General features: G+C 41.4%; 1 protein-coding gene across 4 annotated transcripts; it reads left to right on the forward strand.

The window, feature by feature from the left end:
• Nucleotides 1–3: 3 nt before the first annotated feature.
• tdrd5 (tudor domain containing 5) lies at nucleotides 4–12,745 on the forward strand. Of its 4 annotated transcripts, XM_047587502.1 has the most exons (19): nucleotides 4–46; nucleotides 192–272; nucleotides 2,042–2,278; nucleotides 2,382–2,593; nucleotides 2,810–3,116; nucleotides 3,231–3,358; nucleotides 3,937–4,020; nucleotides 4,313–4,369; nucleotides 4,647–4,797; nucleotides 4,985–5,154; nucleotides 5,319–5,533; nucleotides 5,630–5,839; nucleotides 5,962–6,028; nucleotides 6,400–6,600; nucleotides 6,728–6,850; nucleotides 8,614–8,679; nucleotides 9,083–9,262; nucleotides 9,353–9,542; nucleotides 12,129–12,745. In XM_047587502.1, exons 2-19 carry the CDS (start codon nucleotides 248–250, stop codon nucleotides 12,194–12,196), a joined length of 2,691 nt encoding a protein of 896 aa, XP_047443458.1. In that variant the 5' UTR covers nucleotides 4–46; nucleotides 192–247; the 3' UTR covers nucleotides 12,197–12,745. The 4 variants fall into 4 exon arrangements, with proteins under 4 accessions (XP_047443458.1, XP_047443459.1, XP_047443460.1 ...); XM_047587503.1 differs by having other exon boundaries at nucleotides 32–272; XM_047587504.1 differs by having other exon boundaries at nucleotides 32–272; nucleotides 2,045–2,278.
• The last annotated feature ends 5,841 nt before the right edge of the window (nucleotides 12,746–18,586 follow it).

Raw genomic sequence — 18,586 nt, forward strand, 5'->3', positions numbered from 1 at the left:
GAGCTCAGTTCGCTCTTACGTCGTCGTCGTCCAACGTGCTACCACGGTAACGAGAATTAGCCTGAACCTGAAATGTTATTTTAACTTAGATACGCAGCTACGCGAAACTGGCTTAAACGAGTTTACATGAAAATAAGTTAACAACAAAAACATTTTAGCTCTTTCTGTTGGCTTTGCATTTCCAACAACAGCAGGTGTCGGAGGGGGGAGGAGAAGAGAGGAGCCACGGTCCAGATACCAGGGGACGATGCGGCAAAGACTCGAGGACCAAGGTAACTTCAGCATTATTTTAACAGACGTAGCTATGTTTTTATTTTATTTTATGCTTGACCAAATTAAAGAAAGTTTGATGGGCCTTAAATGTCAACGTGACGTCGCCAGCAAGCATGTAGCGGTCGTCTAACAAAGATGGCGGACAACGAACAAGTTGGATTTTAACCTTCACTGCGTTCTGACCTTTTATGCGTTTAAACGAACATACATGTTGGAGTGACTCTGCCTGGCCAACAAAAAAAAAGACGCCACCTGGACTGGATTTAGTTAAGCAAATAGCCTCCTATTGGATAATTGCTGCATGGGTGATCATCTTTCAGCTGGCAACGACTTATTTAACCCCAACTGATGCGATGAGTAGCTTCTCATTTCTCAAACAACCAAGTGGAAAGACACATCCCGTGGTCGTGGAAAAGATGTTAGACTGTTTGAGAAATTAGGTAAAGAACTGGCCAACGCTTTATTAAAAACTGGAAGGATAGCGGGGAACCATCGTCTTCGAGGAAGAAACGTGATCGGGGAAAAAAAATCCTGATTGAAGGTGAACGGAGATCACTTGTAGAGGGTATGTATTGACGTCACTTTCACCGGGGCCACGCCCCCTGCGTGTCAAAAACATAGATATGAAGAATGTAGCGGTAAATACTGCGAAACCGGGGAAAATGTGGAGTATGAGATCAAATTAGGGACAATTGGACTCGACAATGATCTATACGAATTAGTATGGATTTGGAGAAGTGGATTAGCCTCAATTTCGTCACGGTTTACGTTAGTTTTAGGTCATTTCAGTTATACTAAATGTACCTAAATAAAATATGCTTACGCTAAGAGCTTAACTGAGAAGTAAAGTTAACTTAAAGTATGACTTAATCAAAAACTACAGCCTAAATTAATATTACCTGACACACAACATGATCCGCAACACCAGGTTGCAATGCCTGGATTCCAGTTGTTTCTTAGTAATACAGCGATCCATCTACTTCTCTCAGTCGGATATATCTGTAAAAATATATCTGACTGCTTTTCAAATCTGTTGGTACAGTCAATCGTACAACAGATCTTCCCCATTTTTTTTTATTTAGTTTTTATTTAGAAAAATTTAGAAAAATATCGGAACTTATTATGGAATAAAATAAACGCATGTCTGTACAACACAAAGCAATAGGATAGTACTATAGACCACAACCTCAAAAGTGAAAACATAGTTGAATCAACAGCTCTCCCAGCTATTTTAAACAAATGCTAAATACCATAACCAAAAAAAAACAAGCTGAACCCTGTTTCGCTACTCACCCAACTAGTTTGTCACTTCTAAATAACAGGTGGGGTATAAATAGAAACGCCTGTCCACCTGAAACTAATATGACCAAGGGTTGTTATCAGTCAGCTCCTTACCTGTAGTTGCAGTTTTGGTTCACTTCCTTCCCCAGTTAATGGTACCCTGACAACTTTTTATTGACCTAAGAGTCCAGTCTCAAGGTGTAAACGGGGGGAAAGTTTTAATGTAGAGATGTTTAGACTGCGTTGTAAATTAATGTTGTTCAAGGGCTTTCCAATTTGACATAGATGGCCATATGCACTGACGTGGCTGGCTGAGGACCTTCACAGGCATGAATACCACAAGTTTCATGATCCTAAGATTTTAGAGCTGGACTGCAATATAAAAATGCGTTTGTTTTCACTGGTGTGCCTAATGGACTGTTGAGTGACTGTATTTTTAGTATGTTTTGTTACATTTTCTCCTCTTGTTCTCTCCTCCAAACCAAAGCAGGCAAGATGAACCAGGAAGAGGTTTTGGCAACGCTGAAGAAGGACGTTCGCTCCTTGCTCATTTCATCCAAGATGGGGCTGGAGCCTGAACAGCTCAAACGAGACTACTACGCCATGTTGGGACATCCAATGCCCCTGAAACTCCTAGGGTTCAGACACATCATGGACATGGTGAAAGAGATACCTGACGTTGTGTCTGTGAACTTCAGGGAAGATGGTAGCCCATACTTAAGGGGTAGGGAGTCTTTATGTTAAATTAATAACCAGCGCCTTCAAACATTCAAACAAGTTGTAATGTTTCATGTCTTTACTTCTCCACCCTCCCCCCACCTTTGCAGCTGTAAGTGATGAATCCACCCGAAACATTGAGGAGCTCGTTGCCAGGCAGCGTACATCTAAGACAGACATGAAAGTCAGGAGGGGAGGTGTTAACTATTTCTCCCCCCGATACCGTCCTGCGTCCGCCTCTGTGGTCCTCCCAAGAAGAGGTCGGACTCCTCCACCCATTCCTTTTCAGCTGAGGGCACAACTCCGCCTCCTCCTTTCCAAGGTATTTCCCAATAATTTGAGACTTAAATTAAAATAAATAGCTTCATCATCCTTCTCACTGAAATGGGCCCAAAAACACACATTATTGCAAATGTTGTAGTTTAAAATTATTCAAGCACATCAACCTGAATAAGAGACACTCTAACTGCTTTTCAGGTTACATTTTCCTCTCATTTCATCATGTTGCGTTGGAGTAACAGTGTGGCCGCTCTCCCAGGGTCCCCTTAGGTTGTCCGACCTGGAGGTGACCTTTTTGCGCTGCTTTGGATACCCGCTGCGTGTCCACAGCTACGGCTTCTACTGCATCGGAGAAATGCTGGAGGCAGCGGCCGACATGGTGATCATCCAGCAGGGCAGGCTCGGCTCAGTTCTGGCCCTGAGGGAACAGATGATTCCGAGTCCGGTGTTCAGATCGTTCAGCTCACAGAAGGAGACGACGCGGATAAATCCAGGCTCGGCTTTGACTGACACGACGACCTCCAGGCGGCCAGACGTCAATGTCCAGACACCAACCAGATCTCCAAGTGTGTTATTAGACAGTTGGGTTTAAGTAGGCATTTAAATGCCTCAAATTCTCAAGACATGTTGTTATGTTTGCTACTAATTTCATATTTTTAAGTACTTCTGCTTTCCAACAGAAGATCCAGTGATACCGAATCCTCCAAACCAACCCTCTACTGGGCCCACCTTGGACCCTGTCAGTAAAGACTCAACAACTGTCAGTAGCTGCCAGGATGGTCAGCTCTTTCAGCAACGTGTCCTCAAGGTTTGTTTTTTATTTAAAAGCAAACTTAGGAGCCACAAACAAAGTAAATCTGTTCAATATGAGACACAAGACCATAGAGGAGCAGTTTTTCAGGCCATGTCTTCAGCATAAACTGGATAAACAAAACATCATCAGATGAGAGGTTGCAGAAAACTAGTGCAAAATACAAGTAATACAAGAAACAAAAAAACGTTTGTCGTGTGTTGCACCTTTACAATCCTTACAAGCATTTAGAATATGACTTGTCAGGATTCATTATGAGTCACCCCTTCTCAGAATGATGATATTTTAACTCCGCAGTCACTAAATGCTTCCTTTCAGTGGTTTTACAGAACATAAAACTGCATAAATTGGAAATAACCAAAAGAGAAATACGTGGTGTAATGAACAGTTTCGATTTCATTGTGGGCATGTTTCAGAGGAACATAAGAGGAACAAACAGACCCCTGGATCCGCTTGGATGACAGTACACAGAACGTCTGTGGGCCAATAACTCAGCCACTTTACAGAACTGGGAGGAAAAATGTTTAGCGTACAATTGTCTCAGTTTTAAATACAGTTATCCTTTTTCTTGTCAGCTGGAGGAGGAGTTTCGTCAGCAAATCCTGGAGAATGGTGTAGCTGGCGTCATTAATCAGGAGCTGAAGGACAAGCTGCAAAAGGTCAGGCTTCACACTATTTTATAAGCAAATGTCTTAGGGCAATAATGGACACAAACTTCGGAGTGGAGTGGTATTCTTTAATTTAATCTGTATAAATGAGGCTGTTTTAATCTTCTTGTATTGAACCAAAATTATGATAGTATTGGTGACTTGTTTCTACTCTTGTACTGAAACCATAATAGATTCTAAATGAGGTTTAGGAGAAGGAGAGAGACAAATCATTCCAGTACACCCCATTAATTTTTACTGCCCCTAACAAACAGCTCAATGTCATGTCGACAATCTTCTACAGGTTGTAGGTCAGACCGATGGTGGATTATCAGTTCATGATCTGCCCGCCGAGTACAAGGTAAAAGTTCCCTACACACTGTCCTCATTATCATTTATTGACTGGGAGCCTTAAGTCTTCATTTCAGGAGCTTTTTCCATTTTTTTTTTTTTTTTTTTTACAAAACACCTTGTAGAACTAGAAACTCATTTTTTTTACCCTCTTACAGTTGGTCTTTAAACTGAGCAGACATTATGTCATGTTATAATAATATTCATAATAAAAACAGGATGATGATCTTGCTGGGAATCTCATATTTGGTGCTTTTTTTTTTTTCTTTTTTTTTTTTGCTCCTCAGAGGCTTTTTGGTGAAGACTTGCCTCTCGTACAGAGCGGCTTCATCAGCGTCACTGAACTTGTTGGAGCCATGAGCGACATTTTCCACTTGACGCCAGCAGGGGGAGACAACGGGAACGACTGGATAATCATGGACATAGTGGAGAGTGCTGGTATGTGATCAGGTGTTCATGCATATATTTAACCAACATGAGCACTTAGAATCACGTTATCTTGAACCTTGTGAAAAAGTAGTGACGCATCATTTATTTGACACATGTCTCAGTCTTAACAGGTAATTTTTCTTTCTCTGCAATCGTCATGTGACAAATTTGTCTTTGTGTTTTTGTCTTTTTCTAGACTCCAAAGACACCGAGAGTTTTGCTGATGGTGTGAAGTCACCTGCTATGAGTTACTACTTTAGTAGCGGAGATTCTCCCTGGGAGGGTAAACTGGCAGGAGAGAGCGATACAGTCACAGCAGATGATGAGAAGGTGGATTTTGAGATGAGAAACAACACCAAAGAAGTGGTAAGACAACATCTTGTCATGATAATAATTTACCATTGTAGGTTCTAAATAATTGGGATAAAGAAAGAGACAAAAAATGCCACGCAATTCATTTTTACTGCATCTAACGAACATCTCAGTATATTGAGTATCTTGGATCAAACTTGTTCTGCGTCTGCCCGTAGATCTCCGAGATTTACCCTGCTATTCAGGCGCATTGCAAGACGACATGGCCTTTGGATGCCCTGCGAAGTCAGCGTCTCAGTCCACCGACACATCACGGTGCTCGGGAGCTGGTGGAAGTCCTGGTGGAACAGGTCGGGTCGCCTGGACATTTCTACATCCGTTACAGCAAGAGTGAGGAGGCCCGAGCTTTGGAGGACATGATGATCGAGATGAGGTGGTGCATAGTCAAAATATACTGTATTTATTGTACAACCTGTGTTTTAGGGGGTTCCTTGTATTTATAATATATTTGCTTGTACTTGTCTCCTAGACGATGTTACACCTGTCCCGAGGTGTCGGAGCGGTACCGTCTTCCCAAGCAATTTGTCCGGCGAGGTCAAGCCTGCTGTGTGTCGCCCAAAGGAATGTGGTTCTACCGGGTGGTGATCCACCAGGTTATCAGCCCCACTCAGGTTGAAGTCTACTATGTGGACTTTGGAGATATAACGGTGGTGCAGAGCGCCAGCCTCAAGTTCCTCAAGTAAGGACTTCTCAGACATCTAAACCGTTAAATAATATAAGTACTATGACTGAGCTTGTAGGTGTGTGTGTGTGTGTGTGTGTTTTGCCGTCTCTGCTAGAGTTCATCTGTTTGTTCCCCAGGTCAGCTTATTCAGTTCTTCCGGCACAAGCTGTTCCTTCTTCACTCACTGGAATTAAACCCACCACTGTGAGTCTGTAGCTTTTCTAAAAATACATTCTCCGTTTCAGTCTTGCAATTACTCCCCGTTAATTATAGAGAGCAAGTTCGATGTGTGAAGTGTTTCTCTTGTGGATTGGGCCGAAGTGAAACATCAAACAAGCATGCAGTTCAGTAAGGAGAGATCAAGTGGGAGTGGCGAATGACCATTTATTATTGAAACATGAGCATGCCAAGTATTGGTGGTATTTGGTGGTTATTATGGAGCCAGAGGAGACGATGACTAAGTGGTGCACTATAGGAAATTAGGAAGCGGCTGATAGAGTCCTGGTGCAGATGTTGGAAGATTGAACAAAGTGATTTATTTTATTAATAAGACGATTCATGTTGATCTCCTACAGGGCAGCTGGACCCCTGAGGCCACAGCTTCTTTCCAGAAGCTGTGCTCAGGCCGCACCCTAGTGGGAGCTCTGGATTGTTACACGGGAGATGTGCTGCTGCTTTACTTGTGTGACACGCACACCGATATCGACATCTATATCCACACTGTCCTGATGAGCCAGGGCCATGGGACCGCATGCAGCACTGCAACCACTGCAGCAGTGAGACACACACACACCCTGGCTGTGATAAATAAGTTTGTCATGAGCTGCTAGGTGTCTTATTTAATATGATAAAGCTCTACCTGCTTTGGTAGATGTGTTATTTGATTCTGTTTTCTTTTCTCAGTTGTGTATTCAGGTCACCCCAGTGAGTCTTTACCTGGGGGAGGGAATGGTTGATCTGCCTGAGGTAGAAGAGGAGATGATTTCGCTCGGCGAGCCAGAAGACATTCTTGAACAGTCCGTGAAGGTACCATAGACGCACATTAACTGGGTTATGCCCGAAAAGTCTTGTAGTTGCTGTGAAAGTCACTGAAATTGTGAGAAACAGCCTCTACACCTGTGAATCTGAAAACCCGATCAAAGCTGCTGCTGCTTTTGTATATATATATAAAAAAAAACATTGCATTTACAGCACAGCCCAGCAGGACATTAGTGTCACAGTTATGTCGTATGGATGTTTGTGGTGGATTTGCAGTTCTGTGTTTCTTATCTGTGAGTGCGTTCTTTGTCTTTTTCTCCCTTCCGCCCTCCACTTTCATTTTCTTACCCATTCTTTCAATGTTGCTGCAAAGCTTCAGCTCTCTACTGTCCGTAGCGCTTATCTCGCCAGCCATACTGTCAGTGCTGCAGGCCCACTGCAGCACACGGACACACCAGGCACACACACTCAGTCAGACCAAACACACAAATCATCCCGCTGAAGGGGGAGTTGCTGTCCAACGCTGCTTAATGTATAGTCACACTGCTGGAAGGTCACCGCTTGTTGTTGGACAGTAAATAAGATGGCAGCCCATCAGTGGGCTGTTTAATGGATATTGGATTACAAGATGGTCTCTCTCTTATGTTAATGAGTGGCAGGTTGTTAAACCGAACATGCAGGAAACAAGATTTTACTGTGTTACCGTTCATGACATCAGAACAATTCTTTTTTTTTTTGGTTTATTGTTTCATTTATTTGTGCATTGATTAAAAAGAGCTGGAAGCAAAACAATCCAACTAGACTCACCAGCATTGGAAGAACAATGAAATGATAAAAGAAACGCGCTGAATAAGACAAACGCATTAAATCAACCTTTATAATTGTTTTTTCTTTGCAGTGTTGTTGTGTAATTCAGCCTTAAGCCTGGAAGCAGGATGTCAAACTCCAACAACGGTGCTTTTATAAGTTTATTGCAGATGTGCTGTTCAAAGGAACTCTACTCTGAAATTAGATATCAGAAAGGTTACGCGGTTGCAGAGCGTGTTCTTTTGCTGCTCTTCAAAAATAAACCTCTGAATAGAACAATGGATCCTTTTAATGCGTTTTCAGATGGAATATAAGCTGGTAAATATCAAACTTCACTCTAACATGAGGCGTCCTTTTGCATGAAGAGAAAAATACTTTGCAACAGCAGGGCAACATGTTGCTCTGAGTAATTAGTTTGATGCGAACATGTAATGGATCGGTATGAGCCATTAATCAGAGCCTCGTTCCTGTCGTTCATCTAAATTATTTATATGTTATTTAAAAGTCTGAAAAGTTTCTAAATTGATGTTGTAGTGACTCTTTTTCTCAAGACTAATGGTGTCAGTTCTTGATTTAGTGAAGGCCCGTTGCACATAATCAGCTTTGGGAAATCATGACCTGATTAGAAGTACATGCACTGATCAGCCACAACATTAAAACCACTGAAAGGAGTAGTAAATAACATTGACCATTGTTTGCACTGGGTATTTGCTACCCAGCTAAATCACTAGATCCCCAACTGACCCTCAGATGGTCCATGTCCATTCTCTGATGAGTCACAACTGTTGATATGATATTAGGAAGGTGGTCATAATGTTATGCCTGATCGGTGTATTTTACCTTTATCACTAATCATGAATGTATTTCTATAAATAGAAGGGTTCTGTTTGGGGTTTTATGTTCATTAGTGTGTTGTTACATGCAGAAATGCTCACTGTCACTCGTATTAAATGTTTTTGTGAAGCATGAATGTAAAAGACGGAGGATTTTTCTTGGTGTCTCAGGTTGAAGACGACGAACTTCCCGCCCTGGAGGTCATTGAGGAGAATGAGGTCACCTCCCTCCTCCAGGTATGACCACCGGACACCAACCACGTCCACAGCAACACCACCACCTCCAGTCCTTCAGCTTCTGTGCACCGCTTCATTACGCTGATGATTTTTGTTTTTAACTGCATTAATGGAAACCACTGGAAAAGCTGCAACTTGAAAATTAACTAATGGATTGAAATGCATGACAGAATTATTGCAGTGTTAAATGGGGCTGGGGTTCATTCAATATGTGTGTACAGCAATTACCTTATCAAAGTAAGCAGTATATATGTGACCCTTTGGTTGAGGTTAAACTATTAATGCACGTCTTAAATTAGCTGTAAAATATAACTGTTTGCACTTTTCAGCAAGATAACGTAATTTATATAGAAGATGCATCGTAACAAATGAATTATTTCTTTCACATCTTGTTCGGGTGAAGGAGGCCAACCAGTACATTGCTCTGCTAAACGACCAAACCCTCTGCTGTAATAAACCGGTCTGGGTCTTGACCAACAAATCACCCCCTGTCAGCCACACAAGTCCCACCTCCAGCCCTCTGGCTCCTCCAGACCTGATCCAGACCGAGGCCACCCCGGCTCGCTGTAAAGCTGATCTTAAAGTGAGGAGACGTCTTTTATGTTTGGTTAATTTAAGTCGACTCGCTGTGGGTTAGGGTTTTATTTTTAGGAGCTTTTTACTCTTTTCTCAGACGCCGAACATCACTCCTCCTCCTCCGCCGACTGATTCCAGCAGCAGCTCCAGCTCCTCCTGTCCAACACCAGAAGAGCTGCACTTCTATCCCAAGACCAGCACCCCGTCATTGATCAGACCGTCTCTGATCCCCAGCACCCTGATCCTCCACTCCCCTGACTTGAGCCGAATCCAGAACAGCCCACTAGGTACGCTCATGCTGGTTTGTTATGGTACGCAAAGTGCTTATAAGTAAGAACACAAAGACGCCAGTTTGCTGAAGAGAATCAAATCCTAAGTTGGGAAACTGCAGCAGGTTCTCTCTGAATAAAAGCTTTGCACTTTAGTGTAGGATTTGTTGATTCAGTTTGAGTTAGGATGAAGCTACATTAACAGAACTGATTTATCCATTTTGTTGCTGAATGAACTTCTTGTATGGCAGAACGAACAGATTTATAAATTTTAATGCTCTCGTTGCTTAATAATGGAATATTGTGTTAGTGGAGTCGGTTAGTCAACACATACAATTAATCAGCTCCTAAATGTATAAGCTACACTTCGTTTCACAGTAAAAAAAAAAAGTCTGAGCTGTTAACATTTACTTCTTAGTTATAGAATGATGACATGGAACAAAAGACCCCATTTCCACGCGGTGGTTGTCGTCTATCTCGCACGCGCTCATTTTCTAAAAAGGATTACGCGGTGACCTTCATTAACCTGCCCATGTACACTCATTTGCGCCGACCCTCTCGCTCCCTGCAACGTACGCACAGAGAAAAGCCTTCAATGAAATTAGAGTGTGCCCGTGGATGCAGAGAGGACGTATTGATTTCCACCCTGCTGCTCGCGGTGGTGGATGCACCTGCAGCGAGAACCTGACACAGATTCAATTAGACCTGTTACCAGAGCTATTTGACCCAACAAGCTGCTTTCATTGCATTTGTCCTGATATCGATACACTGCTGCTCCGCCGTGCTTCCACTCGGACCGTGTTGATAAAATGATAATAATAATAAATTAGAAACAGCGGATTGAGGTAGATTTGTGCATGAATCGCTTTGTGCAAATTGTAGCATCACAGATTGATAAAAACTAATTCTGTCAAATGTGAATTATTTTTAAGGCCACATTTGCTTTTGGTTCTGTCATTAATGGACAGTTTGGGAAATCAAGAAGAGATCACAGCAGCATTAATGCTGTGGAAAGCAAACAGAATCTGAAGTAGTTCATTCAACCTGCAGAGGAGACACAGTTAAAAATAACAGAAATGAACAGAAATGAATGAAGAAAGTTATTTGTTTTAAATGTTGTTGTGGACTATTTTATGAACTAAACAGGAAGCTCTAAGCAGCTGAAGTGATTCACTATGGAAATGATGCCATTTATTACAATTAAATCTTATTTAAATTTTAATCTATTGACGTCTCAAATTTTTGACAAATTGTTGATGATACTCTCTGTATTTTATAGCAGCTGTTTCCTTATTTCTCGCCTCTATGTTCTGTTGCCCTGGGGCCCATCTGCTGACTTTTCTCAGAAGCCTGACATTGCAAAAAAATCCTGACTCCAGAAAATCCACACTAACACTTACAGTTGCAGAGTCTGCACTCGTGTCACACTCCTGTTGTCTCTGGATGCGCCTCCAGCTGAATCTGACAGCTTAGCGGATTTGTTTCACATGAAAGGGTCGGTTCTCAGCCTGTTGTTCAGCGGCTCCTCGGAGTAAACACTGCACGGAGCCACTGTGGAAACAAATGAACACAACCGTTTCTGCGCTTATTTGTTTTTTTTTTAATCCTGGTAGTATCTTGAAAGCTCAAGAGTAAAGCCAGTTTTTCCTGACTTAAAGTTTTGAAGCTTTCAGCGTCCACTGTCTCTTTTCATCATGTCTTCAACACGACTGAAATCATTCTGATCACAGAATCCAAATAAACTGATTACACAGACGCTAAATTAAATTAACTGATCAAAATTTTCAACATATGCAAATAGTCAACAGGTTTTTGTCCTCGTCTTTACTAACGATATTGAATTAATTCAGTGGAGCAAACTGAACAACTCATTGTTACCCATGTCTCTACCTGAACATGTGAAAAAAGGACATATTTTCATGGTTATGCAGCGTTTAAAGAGATTATCAGCGAGTTACGCCACCTTCCTATTGAGCCAGTATATAATGAAGTATGTGGTTGTTGTTTGCTGTGACTGAATTTCTTATTGTTGGTCAAATACTATGGTTAATGTGAACACAACAGACAAACCACAGTCGATAAAAATGAAATAATGAGCCTCAGTTATGTTCATAATAAATTCCCAGTATCAAGGTTATATTAAGTCTCTCACTATGTACACAGATCAGGCATAACATTATGACCACCTCCTTGATATTGTGTAGGTCTCCCTTGTACCTCCAAAACACAAACAGAGAATGAGCCACAGATACTTGATCAGTTTGGAGGCCAGGTCAACACATTGTGCTGTTCACGTTTTTGTTCTTAAACTTTTGTGCGTGTGTAAGACTGCATCCTACTGGGGATGGCTGCTGCCTTTAAGTGTCGCTGCTACGGGGTCTGAGGTGCTCGGTCTGTTCTGGTCTAGGTGGGTGCTACATGTCTAAGTAACATCCACATGAATGAATGCCAGGTCCAAAAGTTTCCCAGCAGAACACTGAAAGTTGGTCCTTCTCCTGTCCTCCCCCTGGTTTTAATGTTGTGGCTGATCAGTTGCATGTAATATTTTACAGAATACAGTACGTAACAGTAGATATTTAAAGTGTGTTTCACTCCTTTTCCCAGGCGTTCCTGTATTTCCCATCCACAGACGAAATCCCAGCGTCATGTTCCCTCTGTTTGGGGCCAGGTAGGTCGTTCATCCTGCCTCCCCCCAAAAAAACAACCTAAGAATGATTCAGGGCAAAGATGAAGGAATACTCATCCATCAGTGAATAAAGAGCTGCTGAAATCTCGACAGTCATTGAAATCATTTGTCACCAAGGACTTGAGTTAAGTACAGACTATTCCTTCAAAGTTCATTTTCATTTTTCAGAGTTAATCAGGATTAGTTAAACTCTGTTGCACTATGTTTATTGGTTTAATATTGGTTTAATATTGATGTACTTGTATTTCTAACAGTTAAGTCTTGGAAGACAAAAAAAGCAAAATACAGGAAATTGATTCTGGTTCTTTTATAAACGCAATTGAGCTTCAAAATGGCTTCTTGTTTGGAAAAAAAAAAAAATATTTTCTGTTCTGATCATTTTCTCAAAAGACATCAAGTTGCCCAATGTGATGGTTTAATTTTGTATCAGGTTGGGTTAGAACAGTTCAAAAGGCTATTATAATGGACAACAAAGAGAAAAAACATGACAAATGTAATTTTATTTTTGAAAATAAATCTTTATTTGAATATTTTAGTCTGTTTTTAATTCTTGGTACGTACACGTCAGTGAATCCGATGTGGAAACAATGATTTACACTGAGACAAAACCTTTAGTCTTTACATGTTGATGCTGGACGACTGAAAAAAATAAATCGTTGACACAAGTCAGATAAATCCTCTTGGTTTCTCATGTCTCTGGTCTGATCCTTGGACCCTAAACAAAGACGTATGTGTACTATTTTCCCAGTGCAGACGAGAAATATCTGTCATAAGGTGTATATAGAAGGTGGGCCTGCAGTATTGTCAATGTTTTGTGTGACTTTCATACAAAAAAAATGCCAAACGTTAGCCATCTGCAGTCGTCTTTTCTGACGAGGCGTTGCTTGGTTTCTCTGTACGCCTCTGATTCTGCCTCTGGTTGCTGCAGTGACTCCTTTGCATATTTTCCCCTAAATGTTTGTAAGTGAAACAAGCAGAACATAAAGGTTTTGTGTGGATGGAGCAAGGTGGTGTTCTGTGTTCTATCTGAAAAGAACAACACCTTCAAGTTTTTCACCTGTGATCTCTACATCAAATCACTTTTCAGATCGTTATTGTTATTATCATCGTGATTATCGTTGCTGTTAATATCAAAACTCATTTGATTATTATTTTAATCTAACATTTAAGTGCTACACTATATTGATACTTATTCATTGTGTGTGGGTGCTGTAGGTTTGCAGTTGGTGGTTGAGTCTTATTTCGTGCTGTATGTGATTGTTGTGTTTTATTATGTTGGACAACCTTGAAAATGAGAGGTTTTTCCTGTATTTTGCAGAAAATTAGCTTTTTAAAAGGGTCGTCATCTCCTGACTCAAACACAGTGTACAACATTAACCTGCACACACACACACACACACGCGCCCACAGCGACATTTTCTTCTTCCACCAAATAAATGGGCGACTTATAACCTGCATCGTCTTGAGATATGCTCCTTAAACATGCACACATCACACCTCTGAATTATGACATTCAACCAAACTGTGTCTCATATAGAATCAGAAAACAGAAGTGCTCAACATTCATGCGCATAATCGCACACAGCAACTCATTTACCAACACCAGCTCAGTGCAGGATGCAGCCGTATGAGCCGCGAGCCGCCGCTTGTTTCAAGCTCCATTAGTGTGTTTGTGTGGGTGGAGGAGGGTGAGGCCTGGTAAGACAGACGCTCCATAAACCTTATTAAGGTGGAATGTAATGTGGTTGCGGCTGAATTAGCGGCTGACAGCGGCAGAGCATCTGCGTGCTGAGTGAAGCATGAAGATCTGATGGCTCTGATTTACAGCCCGAGACCCGAGAGCCGGTCGGGAGGAGGAGGCGGCGTTTGTTTTGTTCCGCGGGAGTTTTAGCTGAATAGACGAGAGATAATCGTTGGCTCGTCATTTCTACATTTACATCTGTATCTTGAGAGTTTTATTGATGCGTGTCAGATCCCAAACGTTGTTATTGTCAGCATAAGAATCAAGAATTGATCTCCGCTGTCTTTGTTTAAATGCTTTTACACTAAGAGTGATATTGGATGTTTGAAGGATGTGAAGCCGTATTCTGCCTTTTAATGAGGGTGTACTGAGTCACCCCTTTTAATTTTATTCTTGTGTCAAATTTCTTATCTCTTGTATTAATGTAGAACAGTTTAGGAGTGGAAAGAGGAGCGAGCTCCATTCTTCTGCCAATCCCTCAGGCCTCTAAGTCTGCTGCTGCTTTTACCAGCAGCTCAAATGAAACTTGAAGCTGTGTCTCGCATTCTGACTGAGCTTGTTCCTCGGTCAATTGGTTTTTGTATTGAGATTAATTGAAATTCATTAAGCTAAGCCAGAGCTGTATCCATCTATATTGTGTTGAGATGTGACTGAAGTCCATGGCTTGTTACATATCACGTTTTGTTTTACATTCCGCCTTTATTTAAAGGAAGTAAACCCTCCGCTCCTCTTTAAACTCTCAGCCCTGACCTCTGCAAGTTTCAGTGTGGGGATTTACGGCTGTGTGAAATAACGAGGGCCTTGAGGAGACCCTCGGGGGAGGAAGACGGCTGCATGCTGCAGAGACAGACCGATGGAGACAGGAGATGAATTAAGGTAAATGCTGTATTGCTTTTCTTTCTTTTTTTTTTCTTGCCATTGACACCACCTCTTATGACTTCATAGTCCTTTGAAATGTATTAATGCTCAGACAGTCTGGTCTTTAGGAGGATCATTCTGGTCCTTGACAGAAGGAAGGAAGTGTATGATGTTTTGTGAAAAATTATAGATGGTTTATATTTCTGCGTTAAGTTTACGCAGAGGCTACGGCGATGGGCATCGTTAAGGTTTTATGCCGGTTGGTGTAGGTGCTTAAAGAACGAAAAACATACAAACTTTGTCCAAAAACAGTGCAGTTTTATTTTTAAGGCATTTTATGACATGTAAATTGAGCAGAACATTAATTTAAGTAATATAAATACAAATGAGGCTAATTAATAAATTAACGAATATAAAGTAACTCGTAATTATCTTAATAAAAACAGTTGCATCTGGTGTTGCAGGTTTTCAAAGACAATACATTTCTCGTCTTTTAAAAAAAAAAATACCATACGTTGTTGGATGTTTCATCAAATTCAAGGTGTTACTTGTTGCAGGTCTGCTGGTTTACTCAGCCTTATGCTGAGAGATAAAAAATATTAAATGCATGCATAACATGTAAAAACATGTTCCAAGATCACAGGAGTGAAGTTTAGGGACTTGACCAGCGTTTGTGACCAACAAGCCTTTAGGAAAGTAACATTTTGTCTCCTCCTGGTCATGTTTTTGCCAGTGAATTGTCATTGTTAACTCTGGTCGTAGGTAGATATGTTCTACCTGTCTGTGAGACAAACCATATTTTAAAATCTTTTATTTCCTCTGCTTTTTAGTCGTTTTAGTTTTATCTGTTTATTCATTGACCATTGATTCCACTGTGTTGGCATTTTACTTGCTCCATTCTTGCCCATGGTGGGATTAATAAAGTTGTCTGAATCTGAAGAGCTTTGATCAGTCCACTTGGTCGTGGCATGTTTCTGCTTTAGTATTTCCAGCCGTTTTTACCAACTCTGCAATTTTTGAATTGATTGATTGTTTTCAATTGATGGATTTGTAAATCTGTAAGGTTAACTGAGGTGGTTTGGAGATACAGATGTTGGTATGACTGCTGTTATTAGTCGCCATTGTTGAAAATGAAGCAGGAAGTAGAAACAAAAATTGGTAAAAATGACACAGCGCAAACTAGTGTTTGGGAGGTGTTGTTGCAGAATGAGCCAGATTGACAAGCGCACAAGTACAGATGACTCACACCGGCGTAGACTGTGCAGTGCTATGTCCTGTAAAAGTGCCTTTAGTCTTTTACCTTAGAAGCAGAAGCCTCTTAGGTCACGGACACATGGAGCCGTATCAAACCGCCTCCAGCAACAATGGCTGAGAGCAGCCGGGTTTACATGGAGACTTTTCTCTCATTCTGATTGAAGGTTTCAGGTCAACTGTTTATATGAGAGGTGATTTATTCTGATCCAGTGTTTACATGTTCCACTACATTTAATCGGAATCACCCGAGGGAACGGACGGAACGGAGCCCGACTTTGTTCTGATTCATCGTTTACGTGACATTTGATCAGTTTCATTTGGTTTGGGCCTGTTTATTCTGATATAGGTTTTTTATATGGAGCATTTTTATTCAGTTTGGACTTCTAAACTGATTCTAATGGGACTATTTAGCTCCGTGTAAACCCAGCTAGTGAAGTGGCCTTTGCCAAGAACACACTATAAAGACTACAGTATTTGAATGTTCAGATTGAGGGGGGGAAACAAATAGAGGTGCAGTCTTTCCGTACCCTTTGTTGTTTTATTTACTTTCCTCCACTTCTTTAGCACTGGTTCGCTAAGCTGAACAACCAAACGGAGAGATCTCTCTCTCTCGGTTCAACGCGCTGAATCAGCTGAAAAGCCGCCAAATGGGTTCGACGTGATTAAACTATTGCAAAGTGTTAAGAAATACAATTTGTTAATGCCAGCCTATTATCTGTGTTCTCGTCAGAACAAGTCCCTTAAATTTCCCAGCTACACTTCCCACTGTTCTCCACCTGGATGCAGATGTGGCCGGCAGGGTTTGCCAACCAGGCGGCCAGCTGCCTCTGAGCTCCGGGCTCGGTTAATATGCGATGGCACACCCTGACAGTTCCATTAAACCGTATTTATGGCAGCCGCAAATAATTGATATGCAGATATGTCAGGCTATTCACGTTCGCAGAATTGTCTTTGGTCCAGCAGCGCAGTGCATCAAGCCGCCATGCTCCGTGACAACGGAGACAATATGCACCATCACCGGGTATTATTTGTCCCCACAGACCTCTCTAACTTTACTTCCTTATCCCATCTTTCCTCCTCCTCCAGTATGTGAACACGTAGGTGCTCAAAACGTTTCATTCTATTAAAGACAATAAAATGTCCCCATTAAGCTGGTGAGTTACAATGATGTAAAGCGTGTGTAGGTTTTTCTATAAGAAGTCTTTGTCTTCCAGTTAAGAGCTGTGCGTCTGCAGTTGAAGCCCTGTTCGTGCTACAGTCGGTCCCTTTGGTGCATTAGGCAGGATTTGCACAACAAAAGTCAGCCAACTATACAACGTATCTGCAGTGAGCAGGCTCAGATCCATTCATATAGACCGCGTCAAGAACGTCCCAGCAGTGCTGTGTCTTAAACAGCTGCAGCTCTGCCGCTGGCTGCGAATCCCTAAACCTCCGGTTTTATTTGTGTATGTGAAGATACAGTTTGTGGCTTTTCCATTAAAAACGAATGCCTGGTGAAGGACACATCACTGTACAGAAATAAACAGGATACACTGGCAATATTTTATATTGTGCTTGTTTTCACTTGGAAACAACTGTGGTGGGAAATATACAAAAGATGTAGCTGAATTAATCAGACCCTGTAATGTCCACTAGTGATGTGTGGATCGATACTGAAATATCGATACTTCCGATACCAGGTCTTTATGCTCTAAAATCGGTTCTCAAATCAAAATATTGATAATTTCGATACTTCAGTCATTGGAAGTATTGTAGTCCGACTTTAGAATAAATAAATGAATGACTGTGATGTCTTGGGTTTTTTATGAAGCTATGATCTGAAATACGCTACTTTTTTTAGGTTTACCAGACACATTTGGGTGTATTTACACAAAGTATCTGTATCGGATCAGTATTGAAGATACGAGCCTGAATTTTAGTCAGTATCCAACTGGGAAGTAACTGGGATTGGGAAGTTTGTAACTACTGTTTGGTTTGAACCCATGTATGTCAAAAATCTGGTTGTAGTTTTTAATTATTTGGAGCCAAAGAGTTGATGAGCGTCACTACGATGTCCTTCTGCAGGTTTCATCTAACCTCGCCTCCAATGAAGGAGTTAATAGCGTCTGAATGGTTGTTACACACGCCCTGTATCGCTTTTAGTCCCTAAATACAACTTCCACTCGTTTATCATATACAATAAAGTCATTTATTTTGATTAGTTTGTTGTGTGCCTGCACTTCAGTTACAACAGATGGATATTGATGTTAAATGGCTGCGTGTGACTGATCTTAAACCAGACTCGTCTCTCTTCAGTTAAGTGATGAAACGTTGCGTTTAGAGGACGCAGCACTGAATGAAGAGCAGACAAAAACACCAGGTCACCTGATGAATGGCTTCACTTAACAGCCAACAGAGTGAAGCTTAGTCATGATGTACCGTCGCCCACCGGTCTCTCCTCTCCTGTGCCCTGCTCATCTTTCCTTGTCCCCTAATTCTTCCTCCTCTACTAAGTGTCATTTCAAATTTCCGTTTTAGAGAGTG

Source organism: Mugil cephalus, chromosome 6 (assembly GCF_022458985.1).
Source record: "Mugil cephalus isolate CIBA_MC_2020 chromosome 6, CIBA_Mcephalus_1.1, whole genome shotgun sequence".
Lineage (NCBI taxonomy): Eukaryota > Metazoa > Chordata > Actinopteri > Mugiliformes > Mugilidae > Mugil > Mugil cephalus.